Source organism: Eutrigla gurnardus (assembly GCF_963514095.1).
Source record: "Eutrigla gurnardus genome assembly, chromosome: 11".
NCBI lineage: Eukaryota > Metazoa > Chordata > Actinopteri > Perciformes > Triglidae > Eutrigla > Eutrigla gurnardus.
Genome location: NC_139925.1, coordinates 9,067,269 through 9,085,930, shown reverse-complemented (window position 1 = coordinate 9,085,930; position 18,662 = coordinate 9,067,269). Strand labels below are relative to the sequence as shown.

The 18,662-nt window shown below is 40.8% G+C and overlaps 4 protein-coding genes and 1 long non-coding RNA gene across 6 annotated transcripts; 4 read left to right on the top strand and 1 right to left on the bottom strand.

Moving 5' to 3' along the window:
- Positions 1–1,176: 1,176 nt before the first annotated feature.
- On the top strand, positions 1,177–3,577 carry LOC311020739. Of its 2 annotated transcripts, XR_014597921.1 has the most exons (4): positions 1,177–1,402; positions 1,682–1,783; positions 1,989–2,073; positions 2,714–3,577. It is a non-coding gene; the product is annotated as an uncharacterized lncRNA (long non-coding RNA). The 2 variants fall into 2 exon arrangements; XR_014597922.1 differs by having other exon boundaries at positions 1,682–2,073.
- Positions 3,578–4,618: 1,041 nt separating this feature from the next.
- On the top strand, positions 4,619–8,589 carry LOC311021261 (peroxisomal N(1)-acetyl-spermine/spermidine oxidase-like). The gene is made up of 10 exons (XM_084021718.1): positions 4,619–4,815; positions 5,526–5,702; positions 6,032–6,162; positions 6,278–6,465; positions 6,927–7,105; positions 7,248–7,417; positions 7,493–7,578; positions 7,677–7,789; positions 7,909–8,063; positions 8,149–8,589. Exons 1-10 carry the CDS (start codon positions 4,662–4,664, stop codon positions 8,284–8,286), a joined length of 1,491 nt encoding a protein of 496 aa, XP_083877844.1. The 5' UTR covers positions 4,619–4,661; the 3' UTR covers positions 8,287–8,589.
- A 762-nt stretch (positions 8,590–9,351) lies between these two features.
- mtg1 (mitochondrial ribosome-associated GTPase 1) lies at positions 9,352–12,565 on the top strand. The gene is made up of 11 exons (XM_084020589.1): positions 9,352–9,615; positions 9,714–9,780; positions 10,192–10,294; positions 10,383–10,469; positions 10,575–10,631; positions 10,931–11,021; positions 11,119–11,180; positions 11,273–11,369; positions 11,459–11,540; positions 11,689–11,801; positions 11,988–12,565. Exons 1-11 carry the CDS (start codon positions 9,513–9,515, stop codon positions 12,083–12,085), a joined length of 960 nt encoding a protein of 319 aa, XP_083876715.1. The 5' UTR covers positions 9,352–9,512; the 3' UTR covers positions 12,086–12,565.
- A 726-nt stretch (positions 12,566–13,291) lies between these two features.
- Positions 13,292–14,423, bottom strand: sprn (shadow of prion protein; the record flags this gene model as incomplete). The annotated part of the gene is made up of 2 exons (XM_084020921.1): positions 13,292–13,759; positions 14,418–14,423. The coding sequence occupies 2 exons, from the start codon at positions 14,421–14,423 to the stop codon at positions 13,292–13,294; spliced, it is 474 nt and encodes a 157-aa protein (XP_083877047.1).
- Positions 14,424–15,216: 793 nt separating this feature from the next.
- Positions 15,217–18,203, top strand: echs1 (enoyl CoA hydratase, short chain, 1, mitochondrial). The gene is made up of 8 exons (XM_084021184.1): positions 15,217–15,371; positions 16,304–16,501; positions 16,586–16,713; positions 16,827–16,926; positions 17,034–17,138; positions 17,387–17,506; positions 17,616–17,683; positions 17,779–18,203. Exons 1-8 carry the CDS (start codon positions 15,281–15,283, stop codon positions 17,842–17,844), a joined length of 876 nt encoding a protein of 291 aa, XP_083877310.1. The 5' UTR covers positions 15,217–15,280; the 3' UTR covers positions 17,845–18,203.
- The last annotated feature ends 459 nt before the right edge of the window (positions 18,204–18,662 follow it).

Genomic DNA, 18,662 nt, shown 5'->3' with positions numbered 1-18,662 from the left:
TTGGGTCCCTTCGGCCCGACCAGCTGTTGTCTGTCAGGGTCGGAGGGCCTGGGCACAGGAACCCCACCGTGGCACGGCCTGTGGCTCGGCCTGTGGCTCCTCCCAGCGTGGATGGCCCCAACGACGGCGCTCCCTCGGTCCTCGGTGCCTTGCCATGTCTCCCTATTGCCAGTGTGTGTGTGTGTGTGTGTGTGTGTGTGTGTGTGTGTAGTATGGAGGGTGGGAGGGAGGGGTTTTCTTTATTGTTTTTTATCTTTCTTGTGTAAAGCACTTTGTGCTGCACACCCGGTGTATGAAAAGTGCTCTATAAATAAAGTTTGATTGATTGATTGATATAATGGCCATATTTATTATTGCTGCTGTTTTTCTACCTGCACGGTATTGTCTGACCTTGTTGCACCACCGTCACTCTCAAAGTGCCCCTTACATACATACTTGCACTTTACTGATCATGTGGATCCCCCTTCTTAACAATTCTTATCCTTTTTTTTTAATTTTTCTGTATTTTAATACTTGTGTATGTGTGATGTCTATGTCTTGAGCTACTTGGACCCCCGAATTTCCCCTAGGGGATCAATAAAGTATCAATCAATCTATCTATCTATCTATCTATCTATCTATCTATCTATCTATCTATCTATCTATCTATCTATCTATCTATCTTGTCTCACTTATTAAAAAAATGACAAAATGAAAGGTCTATAAAGGGATGATTATGCAAAGGTTATTCCTCTTAAAAGGACACTGTTGCCGTGACAAAATAGATTACTTATGGGTTTATTTGGAGGATCGTGTGAGAGCTGTTGTGTATTTCAATGATCCACGTGTTTCATTGTGTGTTGTTGGGATCACACACACATTTAGATAGATTTAGATCTATTGCATTGTGTGTGAAGGTTGGCTACTTCTGATAATGTTGTGGTTTCTTCGGCAGCTTCCCCAAAAACAGCCATCAGATGCAAAGATCTCGTCTACATTGTTGAAATCGTCTAAATATTCAGACACTACGGTGGCCCAGAGGTGTCAGGCCAAATACAAAAGCCACAACACAAATACAAAAGCCACAACACAAATACAAAATCTACAACACAAATACAAAAGCCACAACACAAATACAAAATCTACAACACAAATACAAAAGCCACAACACAAATACAAAAGCCACAACACAAATACAAAAGCTACAACACAAATACAAAAGCCACAACACAAATACAAAAGCCACAACACAAATACAAAAGCTACAGCACAAATACAAAAGCCACAACGGAAGTGACCTAAAACACGGATAAACTCAACTTCCCAAAATGCATTGCGGCTCGTCTGACTTCTGAAAAGTTTTGGATAATGGCGGACGATTGCGGTGATTCTGGCGACAGTCAGCAACAAACCGTGTACACATGTAAGTATACTGTAACATGATTTTATGTTTCCAGCTGACTTTTAAATCGTATTGATAATGAACGTTACTTTATTGTTGTTGGAATTGTACGTTAACGTTACGAATCGAAGGTCCTGCTAGCCGGCTAGCCCACTGATGCTAATTTACCATAGAGCTTAAGCGAAGCAGCAAATGTGCCGTTTTTACCGACGTTAACTAAAAAGATAGTGCTTATGTTAAAACCTGGTTATATATTTACTAACGGTGGTAAATAACATGGTGCATCATTGTTCGTTAAAGGGAGGGATGCAGACACCGAGCGCCTCATCCGGTGGAGGGAACGATAAGGAGAAGTTCACCGGCAGGAGGAATGCTGCTCTGAGAGGCTTCACTTGAGAAAATGTGGTGTTAAATGTTATAATTCTCATATGCAGGGCTTAAGTACTACTGGTGCATATTTAGCTACTCAATGATATAAGGTTGAACATCAGCGTATATAGATGGGAGATGTCCTGCTCTCCTGAGATGTCTACCTGAAACGTTCTGTTGAACAGCAAGAAATCATCAATGAACTGTAACACTTTTCTATGTGCTGTTCTTCATATAGGATGTTTCTTAAAGATCAGGGGTGGAGGGAAGGTGGAGCTGGATGAGCTAAGAAGAAGTGGGAGACCCTCAAGCAGAAATACAAGGTGAGTTGTAAGCAGTTTAAAGTATTGAACTCTACATGCTTTATGTGAAGCATAAAAGAAACAAGATGAAGTTGTCTTTCTTATTAATAATCAGGCAAAGTCAGTGCTGGGTAATATCTACAATGTGTTAAAACATCAGTCCATTAAGTTGATCCCATGTGGAACAATATTACAGTACATATTATAATATATGACTAGTGGTGAATAGCTGAATCATGATTATGAGAAGTGTTTGTATGTATGTATATGTTGTTTATTGGAACTGAAGATGTCAGCACTGAGGGAGGAGAGGTCACTGCTGCACACTGGAAGTGTTTGTTGTCATGGATGAGGTGATGGAGCAAAGACCTGCTATTACCCCACTACACCCCATCTCCTCAGCCATGATGCCACCCATTGCAGCAGGGTCTCTCCTCCAGAGCAGGAGGGAAATAGACCTGCAGGCCTAAAACATGAGTCAACAATCATATATATTCAGATATTTATTATTTAGATTTGTACAGATCATCAGATATATCCCTAAAACATTTAACAGGAAACATTTGTCTGTAAGAACTTCTACTGTGTGGTATTACTTATAAACTGCACCACTGATAAACAAAAATAAAACCCCAACAATAATCATGTTCCTGCAACACAGGGATCTGGACATTTGGAGCAGACACTGCAACTGCGAGCCTCTGAGGATGTCCCAGGACTGCTGGAGAATCTGAGGATGTCCCAGGACTGCTGGAGACTCTGAGGATGTACCAGGACTGCTGAAGTGGCTTGTTGGCTTTGTTGCAGTCACCCCCATCAAATATCGACATGGAACCCATCTGTTTTTTTTTTTTTCTTCAAGTTTTATTGATCACATGTTTTGTAAAAAACAGCATTCTTTACATACAGTGAAATTAAAAGGGGTAAAGCAATCTGTCTGTCACTGCAAAAAAAAAAAAAAAACTAAGACTTTTATAAATAGTAATGTATTTAAAAAAAAAACAGTTGGCATCTGCCCGACTGCAGCAGGGTAAAGAGGCCAGCATTTGGGTGAGAGGCGTCAGGCCCGATTTTCCTGGCTCTCAGCCTCACCCTCTTGCTGTACATTTCCTCCAGCGTGGTGAGGGATGCCTTGATACCCTCTGCAATGCAGCTCGGTCCCGTGCAGTGCAGCTTCCATAGCAGGCTGAGGTACAACCTGTGAGGATGCTCTCAATGGCTGCGGAGTAGAAGGTCCTCAGGATGGAGGGGGAGACCTTAAACTTCCTCAGCCGCCGGAGAAAGAATGTAAACTATATATAAGGTATGTTCTGTTAGTAAGCAGTAGACGAGGTTCTCTTTGGAACGCCTTGAAAGACGGAGGTCCTTCCTTAAATCCCCTCCCCCAGCGGGGGAACATGAGTATTGACCTGCAGTCCGGCCCTCTGGCACCAACCTGTAACAGAAAACACAAGATATTACATTTATTCTGAATGTTTTCCTGTTAATTTGTTGATGAACAGTACTTATTTCTTATCATACACATATTGCAACCTGTATATATAACATGGATTATATGTCTAATAAATTGTTCACTAATAGCCCACTACTTGTTTTTTTATCCCACCAAACTCATACATGATATGAAAACGGCTTATATTAACCAACATGTCTGTTGATTTTGTTTATGCATGCATATGCCTGTCTATTGATAATCAAATAACTTATTTAAACCAGATAAGTGATATTACTTACTTCAGAGGGAAATCCAAATTCCATGTATGTGAATAATGTAGCTCCTCCGACGGCCGATTGCCTCCGTCGTCTCCGCGGTGAAGGTGCTGGTGTTCCGTGGTCAGAGGAATAATACAATCTATGAACATTAATGATCGATAAAAGCTGCTTAATAGTCGCGATATATGGCGAGGGAAAGCAGCTACTCGGGTAAGAGGAAGAAAGCGAAAGCGTGAGAGCGCGCATAAAAACGGTAGAAAACATTTGACAATAATACAAAAATATTTTAAAATATTGAATTAAGTGTAATACTAATTATGCTTTATATTTTGATAAGTAATGTCCATTAAACGGGAGCTAGAACTGAAATCGATTCAGTTATGTGAGAGAAGATGAGGACGAGATGTCAATAAAGTAAAAAAAAAAAAAAAAAAGTAGTATGAGGTGTTTGAGGTCACTTCCATTGTGGCTTTTGTATTTGTGTTGCGACTTTTGTATTTGTGTTGCGGCTTTTGTATTTGTGTTGCGGCTTTTGTATTTGTGTTGTAGCTTTTGTATTTGTGTTGCGGCTTTTGTATTTGTGTTGTAGCTTTTGTATTTGTGTTGTAGCTTTTGTATTTGTGTTGCGGCTTTTGTATTTGTGTTGCGGCTTTTGTATTTGTGTTGTAGCTTTTGTATTTGTGTTGTGGCTTTTGTATTTGGCCTGACACCTCTGGGCCACCGTAAGCCACTACACTGAACACCTCTAAGATAGAACCTTGTGTCGGCAGCGTCTGAAAACCAGTTTTATTTTGAAAATCTAAACAGGAAATGTTTTATTTTTTTATTCGTGGTCTATCCCTTTGTCATTGCAAGCATAGTTCACTCTAGTCCGTAGTACTGCGTTGGAGCCGGCTATGTCTGTGAAAGGGAACGCTAAAGTCGTGATTGTAGGATGCGGGATCTCGGGGATAGCGGCGGCACATCGGCTGGTTAACGCCGGGTTTCATGACGTGCGCATACTTGAAGCGACTGCAAGAAGCGGAGGAAGAATAAAAACCGGCAGACTGGGTGAGCGTCAATGAGCTATTTACAACTTGTAGCTGGAGTTTATCTTTCCGTCGGTTCTGGCAAATCGCCAGAATGCATTTGGTTGCGGAGCCTCAAAGGTCACAGTGTACTTTGTTGAATGATCCTCGATTCCCTCGCAAGACGTGTTATTGCCTCCGATCCATAGATCAAGGCTGCACATGCGATCTGACACATGGAAGCCCATTTCCGCCACTGTCAGAGAAAAAGAGAAATCTTAGAAAAATAATGAAGTTTCTCACAATAATGAGAACATTTCTGAAAAATAATGACAAAAATCATGACTAAGTGCAGTATGTCATTATTCTGAGATACTAAGTCATTATTTAATGAAAGTTTTCTCTTTTTTCTGGGAGTGGCAGAAATGGGCTTCCATACAGATAAATACAGAGGAAAAATAAAAAGTGATTTTTATCTATTTTATTATATTGTCTTACAACTACTGTTTGAATGTGTTTTGTTTGGGATCTCACATATAAAAAAAAATATTGTCTCACCTCATTTTGAAATAGTTTTGGTCTTTCTCAACTAAGACCAAACATAACCTGCTGTAATGAATGTGCCTATCTGATAAATATAAGACATTATTATTCCCTATTATACCCTATCATAATACAATTGCTGTGAAGGAACAAAAATATGGATTAATAAGATCCCCTTTCTTGTTCTGCTCCCACCCAACACTTTTGCAGGTGATAAGGTTGCTGAGATAGGGGCAAACTGGATCCATGGACCGTCCGAGGGGAACCCAGTGTTTTGTCTGGCCCGCAAGTACGGGCTCCTGGATCCGGAGGCCTATAATCCAGAGAACCAGGCCATGGACGTCGGAGGACATCCCCCCTGGGTTCCCAACATTTTCTGCAGTTCAGGTCAAGTAAATGTTATTTATATTGCCCAAAATAAAAAAATGACCTCCAGCAGTTTACAATTAGTAAAGTTGTACTTCGACACTCACTTCAGATAAGGAACAAGTAATTCTAAGGACGCCAGATCTTTTAAAAATCATACTGACCCATGAAAACAGTTTTGAAATTTGCACATGTAAATATACTTATTTAAACTAAAACTGAAATGACAAGGTATGGTATTAAACCAGTAATTCCGCAAAATAGACCAGAAACAAAGGGATGTGTGTCATTGATTATTTACTGAAATGTGCATTGGGAACCTGGTGATATTTCCCTATTATATATTTCAGGTCAGAAGATGAATACTCAGGACTTCTATTCTGCTGTGGGGATGTTTGCTGACTTGCTGAATGAAAGTTCGACCTTTGCGAGTCAAGGAGGAGAACCCCGACCCTCTGTGGGAGATTTCATACGCTCAGAGGTACGTTTCTCTCCGTGACTAACATAATAAGACTGACAGTAGGTCTGGTAGCTACCGATATCTGAGATATTCCAGCTGACATAAAAATAAAGTGTTGCTTGTTTGTCTTGGACAGGTTCAGCAACGAGCAGCAGAGCAGTGGAAAGATACTGATGCAAGCAACAGATCTCTGCGACTTTGTGTGATCAGTGAGATGTTGAAGTTGGAGTGCTCTGTTAATGGAGCTCACAGCATGGATGAGGTGGGCCTGGGGCCCTACGGCCTGTACAAGACTCTTCCTGGATTGGACTGTACATTTCCAGGGTTTGTACTCCAACATTGCATACATGTAGTGCAGCAACTGACGTGTTTCTATAATCAGTTTCATCAAATCTTTATCCATCCATCCATCTTCTGCTTATTTCAAACCGTGGCAGTGCTGCCTCTAGGTGTAACTGTAGATTTATAGCTTGAGCACTATGTGTGGGAGATCCTTCCCTGCTAGATAGATGACTAGGACCTATATGTGACGCCAGGGGTCAAAGTCTCTGCCTTTGTCTGCCTCCTAGTTTATAATAAACCAAACCAATGTCGACCCCTGTGGGTGGTGGGTCCACAGGACGACTGCTCCATATCCCTCCCAGGTCCAGCTCCAGGAGTTTTATCTGATACATACAGCACCTTATTCAGCACATTAGCAATACATTGTTCAGTCTGTTTAATCAACTGATTGTCTCAGCGCACGTGTGCATATCTGATGACTTAAACATCGTTTTCTTTCTCAGTGGCTATGAAGGTCTAATCAAAAACCTGATGGCGGAGCTCCCCAGTGGTTTAGTGACCTACAATCAGCCCGTTCGCTGTGTCCACTGGAACAACATCGAGAGGAGAGAAAACCCTGTGATGGTTGAGTGTGATGGGGAGAGGATCGCTGCGGATCATGTTATTGTCACAGTACCTCTAGGTAGAATCCCATTCACAAACACAGTTTGCTTTTAAATGACTAAATCCTCTCACAAACTACTATCTGAAGCACTATACCTCTCTAATTCTGCATATTAATCACAGATTCAAGTGCATAATCTATTTTTTTCTGGATTGTTCAGGATACCTAAAGAAGCACCACTCAGCCCTGTTCCACCCTCCTCTCCCTCTACACAAGATGCACTCCGTCCAGAGACTGGGGTTCGGAACGAACAATAAAATATTCGTGGAGTTTGATTCGCCGTGGTGGGACGCTGACTGTGAGGTCATCTATTTCGTGTGGGAAGATGAGGTGAGACATGCAGTCAGTGAATAAAGGTGTACATTTAGCACATTTACATTTGATTAATCTCTTGTCACGATCAAGGATGCCATGGTGGACCAGGTGTCCGATGTACAGACGTCCTGGATAAGGAAGTTGTCGGCCTTCACTCTGCTCAAACCCACTGAAAGGTTGACGATTGCCTGCCTTGTTTATGTTGTATTAAATGGGAAATAACTGCTAAATACATTGATTATGAACGCGGTTCTGTTTGTGGTTTAACTTTCAGGTACGGCCATATTCTGTGTGGCTGGATTGCTGGACACGAGTCAGAGTATATGGAAACACTGTCTGAACAGGAAGTCAAGCACAGCGTCACACAACTCATCCGCAGATTTACAGGTGAGGCCAACAATTCTCTTGAGTGTAGTACTTCCTCAGCAGGATTTTATTTTTTCAATACAAATATTTCTGTCTAAAATGTAATTTAAGAGTGCATTCTGTGGGCATTCTGTGTTTAGGAAACCCTGCAATCACCCCAAAGAGAGTCATGCGCTCCCGGTGGTTTCATGATCCCTGGACGTGCGGATCCTACAGTTACCCAGGAATAGGCTGTTCAGCACAGGACCTGGACAACATGATGGAGCCCCTGCCTGCAAAGATATCACAATCACAAGTACCTTCATGTTCATACCCAAACATATTCAGCATAAACGCAGATATTTAACATGGTGTAAGACTGTTGTGAATGTCTGTTTCAGCCCCTGCAGGTGTTGTTTGCTGGAGAGGCGACTCATCCGTGCTACTACTCCACTGTCCACGGAGCTCTTCTCACCGGGTGGAGAGAAGCTGACCGACTCATCTCTCACTACTCCTCCATCGGTTCATCTAAGCTTTAAAAAAAATCAGCTTTTTCAAACCGAGTTGATTTGGAGGATTGTGTTCCAGCTACTGTTTGCATAAATCAATGGCCAGGCCAGTAGAGAGTGATCCTGCTGACCTTATCCTCTTAAAAAATGGCCTTGGATCATTTAGATGTTTTCATTATATACTTTACACGTAACAGTTTACATTTTAAAGTAATCCTGTTTACAAATCTTAATATCTTAATTGTCTGGTTTTAAGATTGACATTCAGGCTCTCCTCCACTTTCCGCTTTTCTTGTCTGATTAAAGTCATTGCATTGATTTTGATTAACTATCAGATTCTATTGATAAATTATATATTTATAATGAATTGTATCACTTCTGTCTGAAGTCAATGAGTAAATGAATTATAATATATATGTTTAAAACAATTTATAAAGTTCCATCTGAGTTATTAAAAAATGGATCTGTTAATTATTGTTATCTTTCCTTATCTTTTGCTCTTTGATCCCGGTTCTCACATTGTGATTAATTTAGAATGATATTGTGAAACACACTTCACTATAGAAAAAGTTTTTGGATTGGAGAACATTAATTTATTATTTTTTGAATTAAGATATTATCAACATTACATTGCCAAAGCTGTCCAGTGAGACCTCACTGAAAAAGTAATATGTACATATTGATTTTGGGATACACCACACACTGAATACACCTTTTCCCTTAATAGGCAAACATTAAACTGGGATATTTGCCAACTGATAAAAAGAAGTAGAGCATGTAAAAAAAGAAATTAGAATGCTCCAAATAATGCTGGAAGAGGCAGAGAGGTACTGGATCAACCCTCGATCATGGTGCACCTTTGGGGGGGTCCAAACGACTTTTTTTAAAAGGTGGGGGGTCCCGACCCCCCCTCAATATATGGTGGCGACGCCCATGAAATTAACCATGGTCTTTTACCATTCAATGGCAACGACTTGTTATTAAGGCAGATATTTAGTTCCTCGGCGACACAGGTTAAAAAGAGTAATTATGTTATTTGATTTTTAACCTGCAGGGGGCGTTAAAGTCCCGATTGGCGTCTCAACCGACGCCCGGAACAATGGTGTCTTGACGGCAGATTCGAGTCGGAATGTAAACAGTGACGCACATCGTCAACATGTCCCGCAGCAAGTCGCTTTGTAGCTAGTCGGCCGAAACCAGCCCTTCGTTAAAACAAGCAAAAGGCGGGCGTCGTGTTGAATAGTGAAGCGGCAGCCATGAAACTGTACCAGGCGCTCCGTAATGTCGGCACCTTCAGGACCGTGTTTGACTTTGGCGAACGGGAAGTGGCTCATTGGTTCCCCGGACACATGGCTAAAGGTGACAGCTTTGCTTAAAGTTATCTATAGAGTACATCGAAATGTATGCATTTGGAATATAAATGTTTAACGCAATGTATGTCGCGTAACCGTTTGCAGGACTCAAGCAGATGCGAGCCAGCCTCAAGAGTGTGGACTGCATCATAGAAATCCATGATGCCAGAATATCCTTTATTGTTAACTGCATTAACGTCAGACTCCAGCAGTTTAAAGTGACGTCTCGTCATGTCGTCATCTCAGCAGCTAGCACACTTACAACTACAAAACACGCAGAGATAGAATAACTAACCACTAACTAATCGAGAGAATCACAACACAAATTATAAGTGTGCTGCGCATGCGCAAAGGAATCACTATAAAGAACATTTGTAAAATCGGATTTTTAATTATTATTTTTTTATTTTGTTTTATTATTCCAGATTATAGGAGCCCTGACAGCTGAGAAACATCCACTGTTGTGTTTAAATACTGACCTCAATGCAACCATAAGGAAAGCACATTTAGATTAGATTAGGTTTACATCATAGTTTCCATCTAAAATGAGAATGGTGTGATTTTTGTTTAACATTACGGACATCCCCTTCTCTGGAAGAAACCCGGCCTTTCAGGAGACCCTCGATGTGAGACCGCACCTACTAATTTTAAACAAGATGGACCTTGCTGATCTGTCCAACGAGCAGGTCAGCTGTTATTTTCATATCACGCCACATGTCATCAGTATTTTTAAAATCATTAACGCAAAATGATGTCTTCACATTTGCCCCGCAGAGAACCCTGAAGATGTTGGCAAAGAACGGGGTTAAGAATGTTCTCTTCACAGACAGTTTAAAGCAGAGAGATGACAACATCAAAAAGGTAAATGTCACTGTAAATGGATCCTGTTTGATTGATTGTTTGTCCTGTTTTGCTGAGCTGAATAAATATGATGGATTCTTTCTGTTTTTTTTTTTTTTTCTGTAGTTGGTGCCAAAGGTGGTGGAAATTATTCAGAGCCAACCACGCTTTAACAGAGATGAGGTATGCTTACTCAAGACAGTGTAATATATTTTATTAATGTCAGTGTAATGTCAGGTATGTTATAGCTTTCAGCGCATTTAAATAAATGAGATATGAGGTATTTAATTCACACAAGAGTATACAAAACAATGTGGTTGTTTCATATAGACTAATTAGTCATTGTATTACCAGAAAACATGGTATTTTGTGATATTCTCGTTATACAGGTGTTAAATTAAGATATATTTTCTCACCAATCAGATTATGTTGAAGGCCGATATGTTGCCCACGCTTCTGACCTTGTCATGACCATCTTTCAGAATTCAAATTATTGCCTGATGGTGATTGGAGTGCCCAACGTGGGGAAGTCATCTCTTATTAACTCACTGAGAAGAACAAACTTGAAAAAAGGTTTGTATGATGAAGTATTCGATTGTTGTTGCACATTGATTCAGCAGTAGCGTCTCCTCAGTGATTAATATTTGGTGTAATTATACACCAATATCAGGTCGTGCATCTCGAGTAGGTGGGGAGCCAGGTATAACTAAAGCGGTCCTGACTAGAATTCAGGTGAGTGAAGAGGGTGTTCTGCTGCTCCGTGTGTGTTCATGGGTTCATAGTGTGTGTGTGCATCCACACATTATAGCTGTCTTTGTCCTCAGGTGTGTGAGCGACCCATAATGCACCTGTTGGACACTCCAGGAGTCTTGCCTCCTAAGATTGAGAGTGTTGAAACGGGCATGAAGCTGGCTTTATGTGGTGAGCAGAACGGGATTATTATCATCATTCAGGAAACGCCGTGTGGAAACTTTGTTTTCCAGTGTGCTTTTTTTCCCTTCCTTCTCCAGGAACTATTCTGGACCATTTAGTGGGTGAAGATATTATCGCCGACTACTTACTGTATTCTCTGAACAGGCTAGGGGAGTTTAGGTATGAATGACTTAACTTTCCTATGATCTTCCTTGGTTATCGTGAATTATTTGGCCCAAAATACTTGTGTAGTGAGAATCTGATATTATGGCATCTGTACTTTACAGTACTGTGATTGTTTACTGTATGTTTGTGTTTTTTTATGCAGTTATGTGGAGAAATATGACCTCCAAAATCCAAGTGATGACATCCAGCATGTCCTCAAACGCATTGCAGTAAAACTTGGAAAGACACAACGGGTCAAAGCCATTACTGGAGTTGGTGAGAAAGTGCTAATCCTACAGATACTCCAGCATTTGAATGAATAATTGAATTAAAGGAACAGTGCAACATTTTGGGGAACACATTATTTGCTCTCTTGCCAAGAGTTGACGGTGTGGTTATAATAATATTAACGTCTTAAAGATTATTCCCCTAATGAAAATATGTGTTTCTCGTCTCCCTCAGGGAACATCACCATCACGGTCCCAAACTACTCAGCAGCTGCTTACGATTTCATAAGAGTCTTCAGGAAAGGAGAGCTGGGACGTGTAATGCTGGACTGACCTGAGACATTTTAGTCATGACGACCAGAGACTGTTTCTGGGTTTTACCAGTTTGCCGTCAACCAGGAACGATTTATATTTACCACAAAAATGTCATCATGTGAAGTCCATATCTGACCTCATGCCTTCGACATTTTGGGGACATGATGCCGTCTGTTTATGGATGATGAACCAAAGCACTGTTTACAAATAAAAGAGTTCAACTTGATTCAGGTACGACATAATTTCTCAGCTTTGCTTATAGAATACATGAGATAACAGAACTGGTGTAAACAGGATATTTATTAGCATAAAGACAGTGATAACAAATTATTCATTTATTATGTACATAGTGTTATCTATATGGAACAGTCGTTTGCTCCTGAGTGTCAAATGCAGGAAAAAAGTATTTTCTGGGTTGATGGACAGACCATCGGAGACATGAATAACAGTGAGAGCAGCCGTTTGTTTTCTAGTTTCCCTCCCAGATATGGCCTGGTTCATACAGAGGTCTGAGAAATTAATTAGCTAAATTTAAGGTGTGATAAAATTGTAGGTATTTCGTAGAAATCGAGATGATTGTGGGAAGGCAGTTACTCTTTACTAAATGTACCTGAGTACAGTCTTAAAATAAAGATTTGCAGAAAGAATGGAGTAAAATACATAATGTTTGTTGAGATTACAAACTGCAATTTGCTTTCTGAAAACAAAAAAGTCTGATTGTAGTTGTCGGTTATAACCTCAGTTGTACAGAGCAAAGATGCTGGTCAGTCACTTTTAATGTTTTTGAACGTTATGAAAATATATCTTTTTCAATATAAAATTTTGTTTGGCAGTGCTGTCATAATTGTCAGCCTGTTGTTTGTGTCATTTTCACAATTAGATCTAAGAATCAAGCTTCAGGGAAGGAAACTAATTATTCTTGAGTTCGGCCCCCAGTTTCCGTCACACACAGATTTGGCAAAGGTGCACTTTTGTCGAGGTGAAATGTCACATTGAATACTTCGTTAGTGATATGCATTTATCCGTTAGTGTAGATGATTATATGTGTAAAAAGATACAGTACAGGTTTTGTTTTGTAATTGTTGTGTCCTTCCACCACTGTGTTGCACCTTTGGTCTTCACAGTGCAGGTTCCAGCCAGTCCTGCACATTATAGTCAGATCCAGGGCAGAAGCTCAGTCCTAGACTGAATCAGGACTTTATCCTAAAAAAAGAATCTGAACATCTACAGTAGGCTGTCCTGTAAGAGTTCATATTTTGCGTAAAATGTTGCAATACTCATATAAACCAGTTGAGAGAGAGAAGCTCCATTTTGAGTTGAGCTTGACATTTGTGCGCCAAAGTAATTGGTCCTGTTGTAGTAATCCAGCTCATCATCTGAGTCGTCTGCGTTGCTGCGTCGGTAGGCTGAGGCATACCATTTATCCGCTGACAATGCCACCGCTGCCCCTGCTGCTGCTGCAGCAGCCACCCTCACTGGGGACGAGCGCCCTGCCGCCCTGAAGCGAGAGCGGGTCCCACCGTAGGCGCCTGCTCCCCTCTGACTCCCTGCTGTGGAGCTGCGGGAGTGGGTGCCTCGAGAGGAGCCCCGGGAGCCTCCACGACCACCTTTGGACAACACCGGCTCACACAAGAAAGCAGAGAGCAGGAGGCAAGTCCAGCATGTTGCAAGCACCTGGTTCATTCCTGACATCTGTGCAGGAGAATACACAATGGGAGCACATTTTAGGTTATGGTTACGCTGCAGCTTTAAAGTGTGAAATGGAGAAATCGTCCATCTATCTTGAGTGTGTAGGCCTAGTTGTGAAACTTGTCTTTTGGTAGCAGAACATTCCAGTAAAGCTGCAGCCAATGCTTTCTACATTCACTGATCAATTCTGTATACAATTCAGAATGTCCTCCTTAACTGGTAACAGGGTTATGGTTAATGACATTAAGATTATTGTGAGGTCTTGTTTGTAAATATACATTCCTGTGTTGCAGATTGCTGCTCTCCATTTAAGTAGGTCAGTTAAAATAAATATGCTCAACCGAGAACATTCCTTCTGCTTCATATATTAGATAAAATTCAATTTTTCGATGATAATGAAAAAAAAGGCAAAAGATGGCATGTTTGTTTGTACCTAATAGGCCATCATCATTATATATCATGATTGAGTTCTAACACGGAATTGGGGCAGAAATATACACAATATTTTCATTAATATAGCGTACGATGATATCAATTACATGTTTAGCAAAAACATGCATGATGTTCATTTCACTGTCTTCTCATAAATTAGCCTGAACGCTGCTGTATTTAGAATCACAGCCACCATCGAAGGAAATACATAACATGCATATACACCCACGTCCATGTTAACCCCGATATCATAGCCGCTTACCGTATTCTCGTGTGTTTTATTCCTGCTTATGTTTGGCAGTCGGAGGAAAGATGAAAGGGGGTGGTCATGGACGATGCAGGCTCGTGCACGCGAGATGACCGCGAGAACGCGCAGCGCACTCACACGGGTACATCTGAAGAGCATCAAATGCCGTGATGCTGTCCGATGAGTCCAGTAAACAGCGTCATATATTCTTACATTGGATATTTGGATTAGAAATGTATATTATTTGGACATTTATTCACCTCTGTCATCACCTCTGTGTGTGATTATCAGGTAAACTTGAAGATGAAATCAGATAAAAGGGAGGCTAGCTGTTGATGAGCATAGTCAATAATTGTTAATAATAATGATATAGGAACAGTCTCACAATTTGAGATTTTGTGGTTATTACAAAACATACATTAATATGTATTAATTATTTCACAATGTATTGATTTATTTATTTTAAAACAAATCATGTATGATATTTCTTTTATTTCATTTATATATATATATATATATATATATATATAAATTTAACCAGATAAAATTCTTACTACTGTGGAAATGGGATAAAGACTATTGATTTATATATGTAATCTCTGACCCATTTACCAATACGCAGCTCTTATATGAATAATGCGCATTAAATGTAATATTTCATTAAAAGCTAAAGAATTGCTAAAGGTAATTAAATCCGGTTGTGCACTCTGCAGACACCAGGTGGCGGTAACGCGACTTTATCAAACATGCTCATGAAAAAAAAAAAAACAATGAAGAAGACGCAAGCGGAAGTAGCTACTAGCGATCTATCAGTTCTTTGACAACAGCCTGCAGTCGTCGCTGTCATGGCCTTCCTTTGCAGAAGTGCGGCTTCTCTCCTGAAGTCCTCCAGAGCCGCGCCGGCCGCCGTGTCTGCTGCCCGCCTCTACAGCTCAGGTGTGCGGTTAAAAACATGCCGTGGCTGCGTGAACTTGTGGCGCCGCCACAATGTCATGAAGCTGCGTCATTGAATGTGAATGACGCGTGAGGAGCAAACTGTCGCCTAACTTACTTTAACTTTGGCTATGCTTTGTTCTTTCATCCGTCTGTGATTCGTGGCATTTGCAATACAAAACGTTGGAGTGTCTAACTTTTTAATGGAAGAGAGTTTCTTAGCATGTTGTTTGTAAAGGGAAATTCCACCCTAAAATGATATTTACAGGTGTTGTTTCTATAACACTGTTCAGTCCAGGTGTCATTTATGAATTAGTGAATGAGTTTGTTTCTCACTATCAATGGATCAGCTTCAAAAAGAACATCAAGTTCTGTCTGGATGCTCTGAATTCCAGTTTCGACAAATTGAGCTGTCAAATAATTCAAATAATTGAATAGTTCAGTGTAAATACTTGAGTGTTTCTTCCGTTAGAGGCCTAACTTACACAAAAGCTGTATGCAAACACCAATTATGAGTTGTCTCTCTAACTTTGCTCCCCAGGGCGTAACGGGGGGGACCAAGGTCTCTACAAGGCCTAGACACAAGGCTGTTAGAGTTGATCCTTCACCTGTTCTTGAATGATTAACCACTTTGGTGATCTATCACCTGTTTGAATTCTACTCTGGTCACGTTAACTCGACAGAACAGAGACGCCTCAACACTGGGTTTATAATGTCTTCAATGAAAGGCTGGTTATAATAAGTCAGTGTCATTTTCACTACTGCTAGCTACAGTGGCGAGGAGTCTCACCGCATCATAATGGTCAAGTGTTGCATTATTGTTTCATACTGCTGTACTGGAAGAGGTGACTTTCTTATTTTATATTTATATATATATATATATATATATATATATATATATACTGACCCTCCGTGTTGGTGCTCTCTTCATGCAGGTGGTCAGTATGAGTATATTCTGGTGGAGAAGCGCGGTGAGAGGAACGACGTTGGTTTCATCCAGTTGAACCGGCCCAAGGCTCTCAACGCTCTGTGTGATGGGCTGATGAGGGAGGTGGGAAAGGCCCTGGATGTCTTCGAAGCTGATGGCGAGGTTGGCGCTATCGTCATCACCGGCAGCGACAGAGCCTTTGCTGGTGAGGGAACTGAATATGCTTTCTGGGTTTGTTTGCGGCGATATATATTTCTGCAATGAACTCAACTTTTTTTGTATTTTTCAGCGGGAGCGGACATTAAAGAGATGCAGAATCGAACGTTCCAGGAATGTTACGGTGGGAACTTCCTGGCGCACTGGAACAGAGTGTCCACAGTGAGGAAGCCTGTGATCGCAGCTGTCAATGGATTTGCTGTTAGTCTATTTTTAATGTTATTTACATTATTATTATGAAGAGCCAAGGTGTCTTCCCTATCTTACCTTCCCTATTAGCTCTCCACATGTCTTATCATATGTGTAATTTTCAGCTGGGTGGAGGCTGTGAGCTGGCGATGATGTGTGACATCATCTACGCCGGAGAGAAGGCGCAGTTCGGCCAACCAGAGATCCTGTTGGGGACCATTCCTGGTAAAGACTCATTAGTATCTGCTTTCCTTCCTGCTCTGACTCGACTTCCTCATACAAAGGTTACCAGATTCTTGTCGTTGGAGTTCATGACATCTGCCTACCTGCAGGGGCGGGTGGAACCCAGCGGCTTACCCGTGCGGTGGGCAAATCCCTGGCCATGGAGATGGTACTTACAGGAGACAAAATAAATGCACAAGACGCCAAGCAATCAGGTAACGGCAGTGTTGATCATCATTTTGAGGCTTGTACTTCAGTATTTTGAGATTGTTGTATTGGTACTTTTACTCAAGCAAAGGATGTGCATATTTCTTCTGGGATGCTAAATATTTAAAGACTTGCACTGGACAATGGGATATGCCCTTCTTACACTCGACTGTACCAGTGTGTGTGTGTCCCTAATACACTGACTTGTCTCCATATATGTATTATACTTGATTCAGTACTCTTTTGTGTTTCCCAGGTTTGGTGAGTAAAGTTTACCCGGTGGACCAGTTGGTGTCTGAAGCTGTTAAATGTGGTGAAAAAATAGCTGCCAACTCCAAACTGGTCTCTGCCATGGCTAAAGAGGCTGTGAATGCAGGTGTGTGAAAAGTTTGTTTTTACTTATTATTAAAACGTTGGCTATATTTAAACCTACTAAATGGAATTCACTTTAAACTTGTTTGACTTGTTCCTCTGTTTGATTACAGCTTTTGAACTGACTTTGGCTGAGGGTAATCGTTTGGAAAAGCGCTTATTCCACTCTACATTTGCTACAGTAAGTAGAAGAGCCCATCTCAGGGTGCATGACAGGGGGTCGACTCTGGCTTTGACAGTCCAGTCATGGTGTTTGTGTTGTTTTTTTCCCTGCAGAATGATCGTAAAGAAGGCATGAGCGCGTTTGTGGAGAAGAGAAAAGCAAGTTTCCAGGACAATTAAAACAAAAAGCTCTGCCAAGACGGCAAAGTTCCTGATATCAGCGGGTCATTTCCTTATCTGCAATAAGTTGAATGGTACAAAAATCCTGATTGTAGGAATTGGCACTGAATGCACAAGACTGTGTGATTGCAGTGAAGTTCTACCTGCTGAGGTTTGTTATCAAAAGCAGTCAGAGTGACGGAGTGCTGTGGGGTTTGTCAGTGAATACTATTTTGATAAACATGCCAGTGTGTAATCGGTGGAATCATCCTTTCTGACTGACTTTGCCTTTTTATTTTCACTGTCATACATGTGTCTGCATTTTGCATTGTAGGCAATGTTTTCCTCTGTATATTTGACAAATAAATCTCTGCATTGGTTTTCAGTACAGTAACTGAGATGAGAACAGAATGGATCTATCGATTTCATCACTTTTTGCTGTATAAAATGATTATAAAATGATAACATTTTTTATATATATATTTATATATATATATATATATATATATATTCAGTAAATAGTGACAGCTACACATCTTAAACTGAAAAACATGAGGCAAAAGTGGAATCAGTACAGCCAGCATTCTTTAGTGTAGTCCTTCTTCACACCACTAGAGGGGGCGCTTGTGCTGTTACACAAAGGCTCCGAAACTGATCAGAAGACAAATTCAAAGGGACTGAGAGCTTCGTCGACGCTCATCACGTTGTAGTTGGCTTCGTATGATGTGCGACACTTAATATCTAGTGCATTTCTCTTCCTCTACAATATTACAAAGAACGTGATTGGTATTGAATTAAACCGGAGTTCACGTTTAATTGAAATCACATGACTTGAGATG

Bases quoted from the DNA above. Each gene is read 5' to 3' on its own strand.
- LOC311021261 (XM_084021718.1), top strand. From the start codon at position 4,662: ATGTCTGTGAAAGGGAACGCTAAAGTCGTGATTGTAGGATGCGGGATC. The intron at 6,466-6,926 runs GTTTGTACTCCA...TTTCTTTCTCAG, and splicing joins TTGGACTGTACATTTCCAGG to TGGCTATGAAGGTCTAATCA. The intron at 8,064-8,148 runs GTACCTTCATGT...TGTCTGTTTCAG, and splicing joins CAAAGATATCACAATCACAA to CCCCTGCAGGTGTTGTTTGC.
- mtg1 (XM_084020589.1), top strand. From the start codon at position 9,513: ATGAAACTGTACCAGGCGCTCCGTAATGTCGGCACCTTCAGGACCGTG. The intron at 11,022-11,118 runs GTTTGTATGATG...CACCAATATCAG, and splicing joins AAGAACAAACTTGAAAAAAG to GTCGTGCATCTCGAGTAGGT. The intron at 11,541-11,688 runs GTATGAATGACT...TTTTTTATGCAG, and splicing joins AACAGGCTAGGGGAGTTTAG to TTATGTGGAGAAATATGACC.
- echs1 (XM_084021184.1), top strand. From the start codon at position 15,281: ATGGCCTTCCTTTGCAGAAGTGCGGCTTCTCTCCTGAAGTCCTCCAGA. The intron at 15,372-16,303 runs GTGTGCGGTTAA...CTCTTCATGCAG, and splicing joins TGCCCGCCTCTACAGCTCAG to GTGGTCAGTATGAGTATATT. The intron at 16,714-16,826 runs GTTAGTCTATTT...TGTAATTTTCAG, and splicing joins CAGCTGTCAATGGATTTGCT to CTGGGTGGAGGCTGTGAGCT.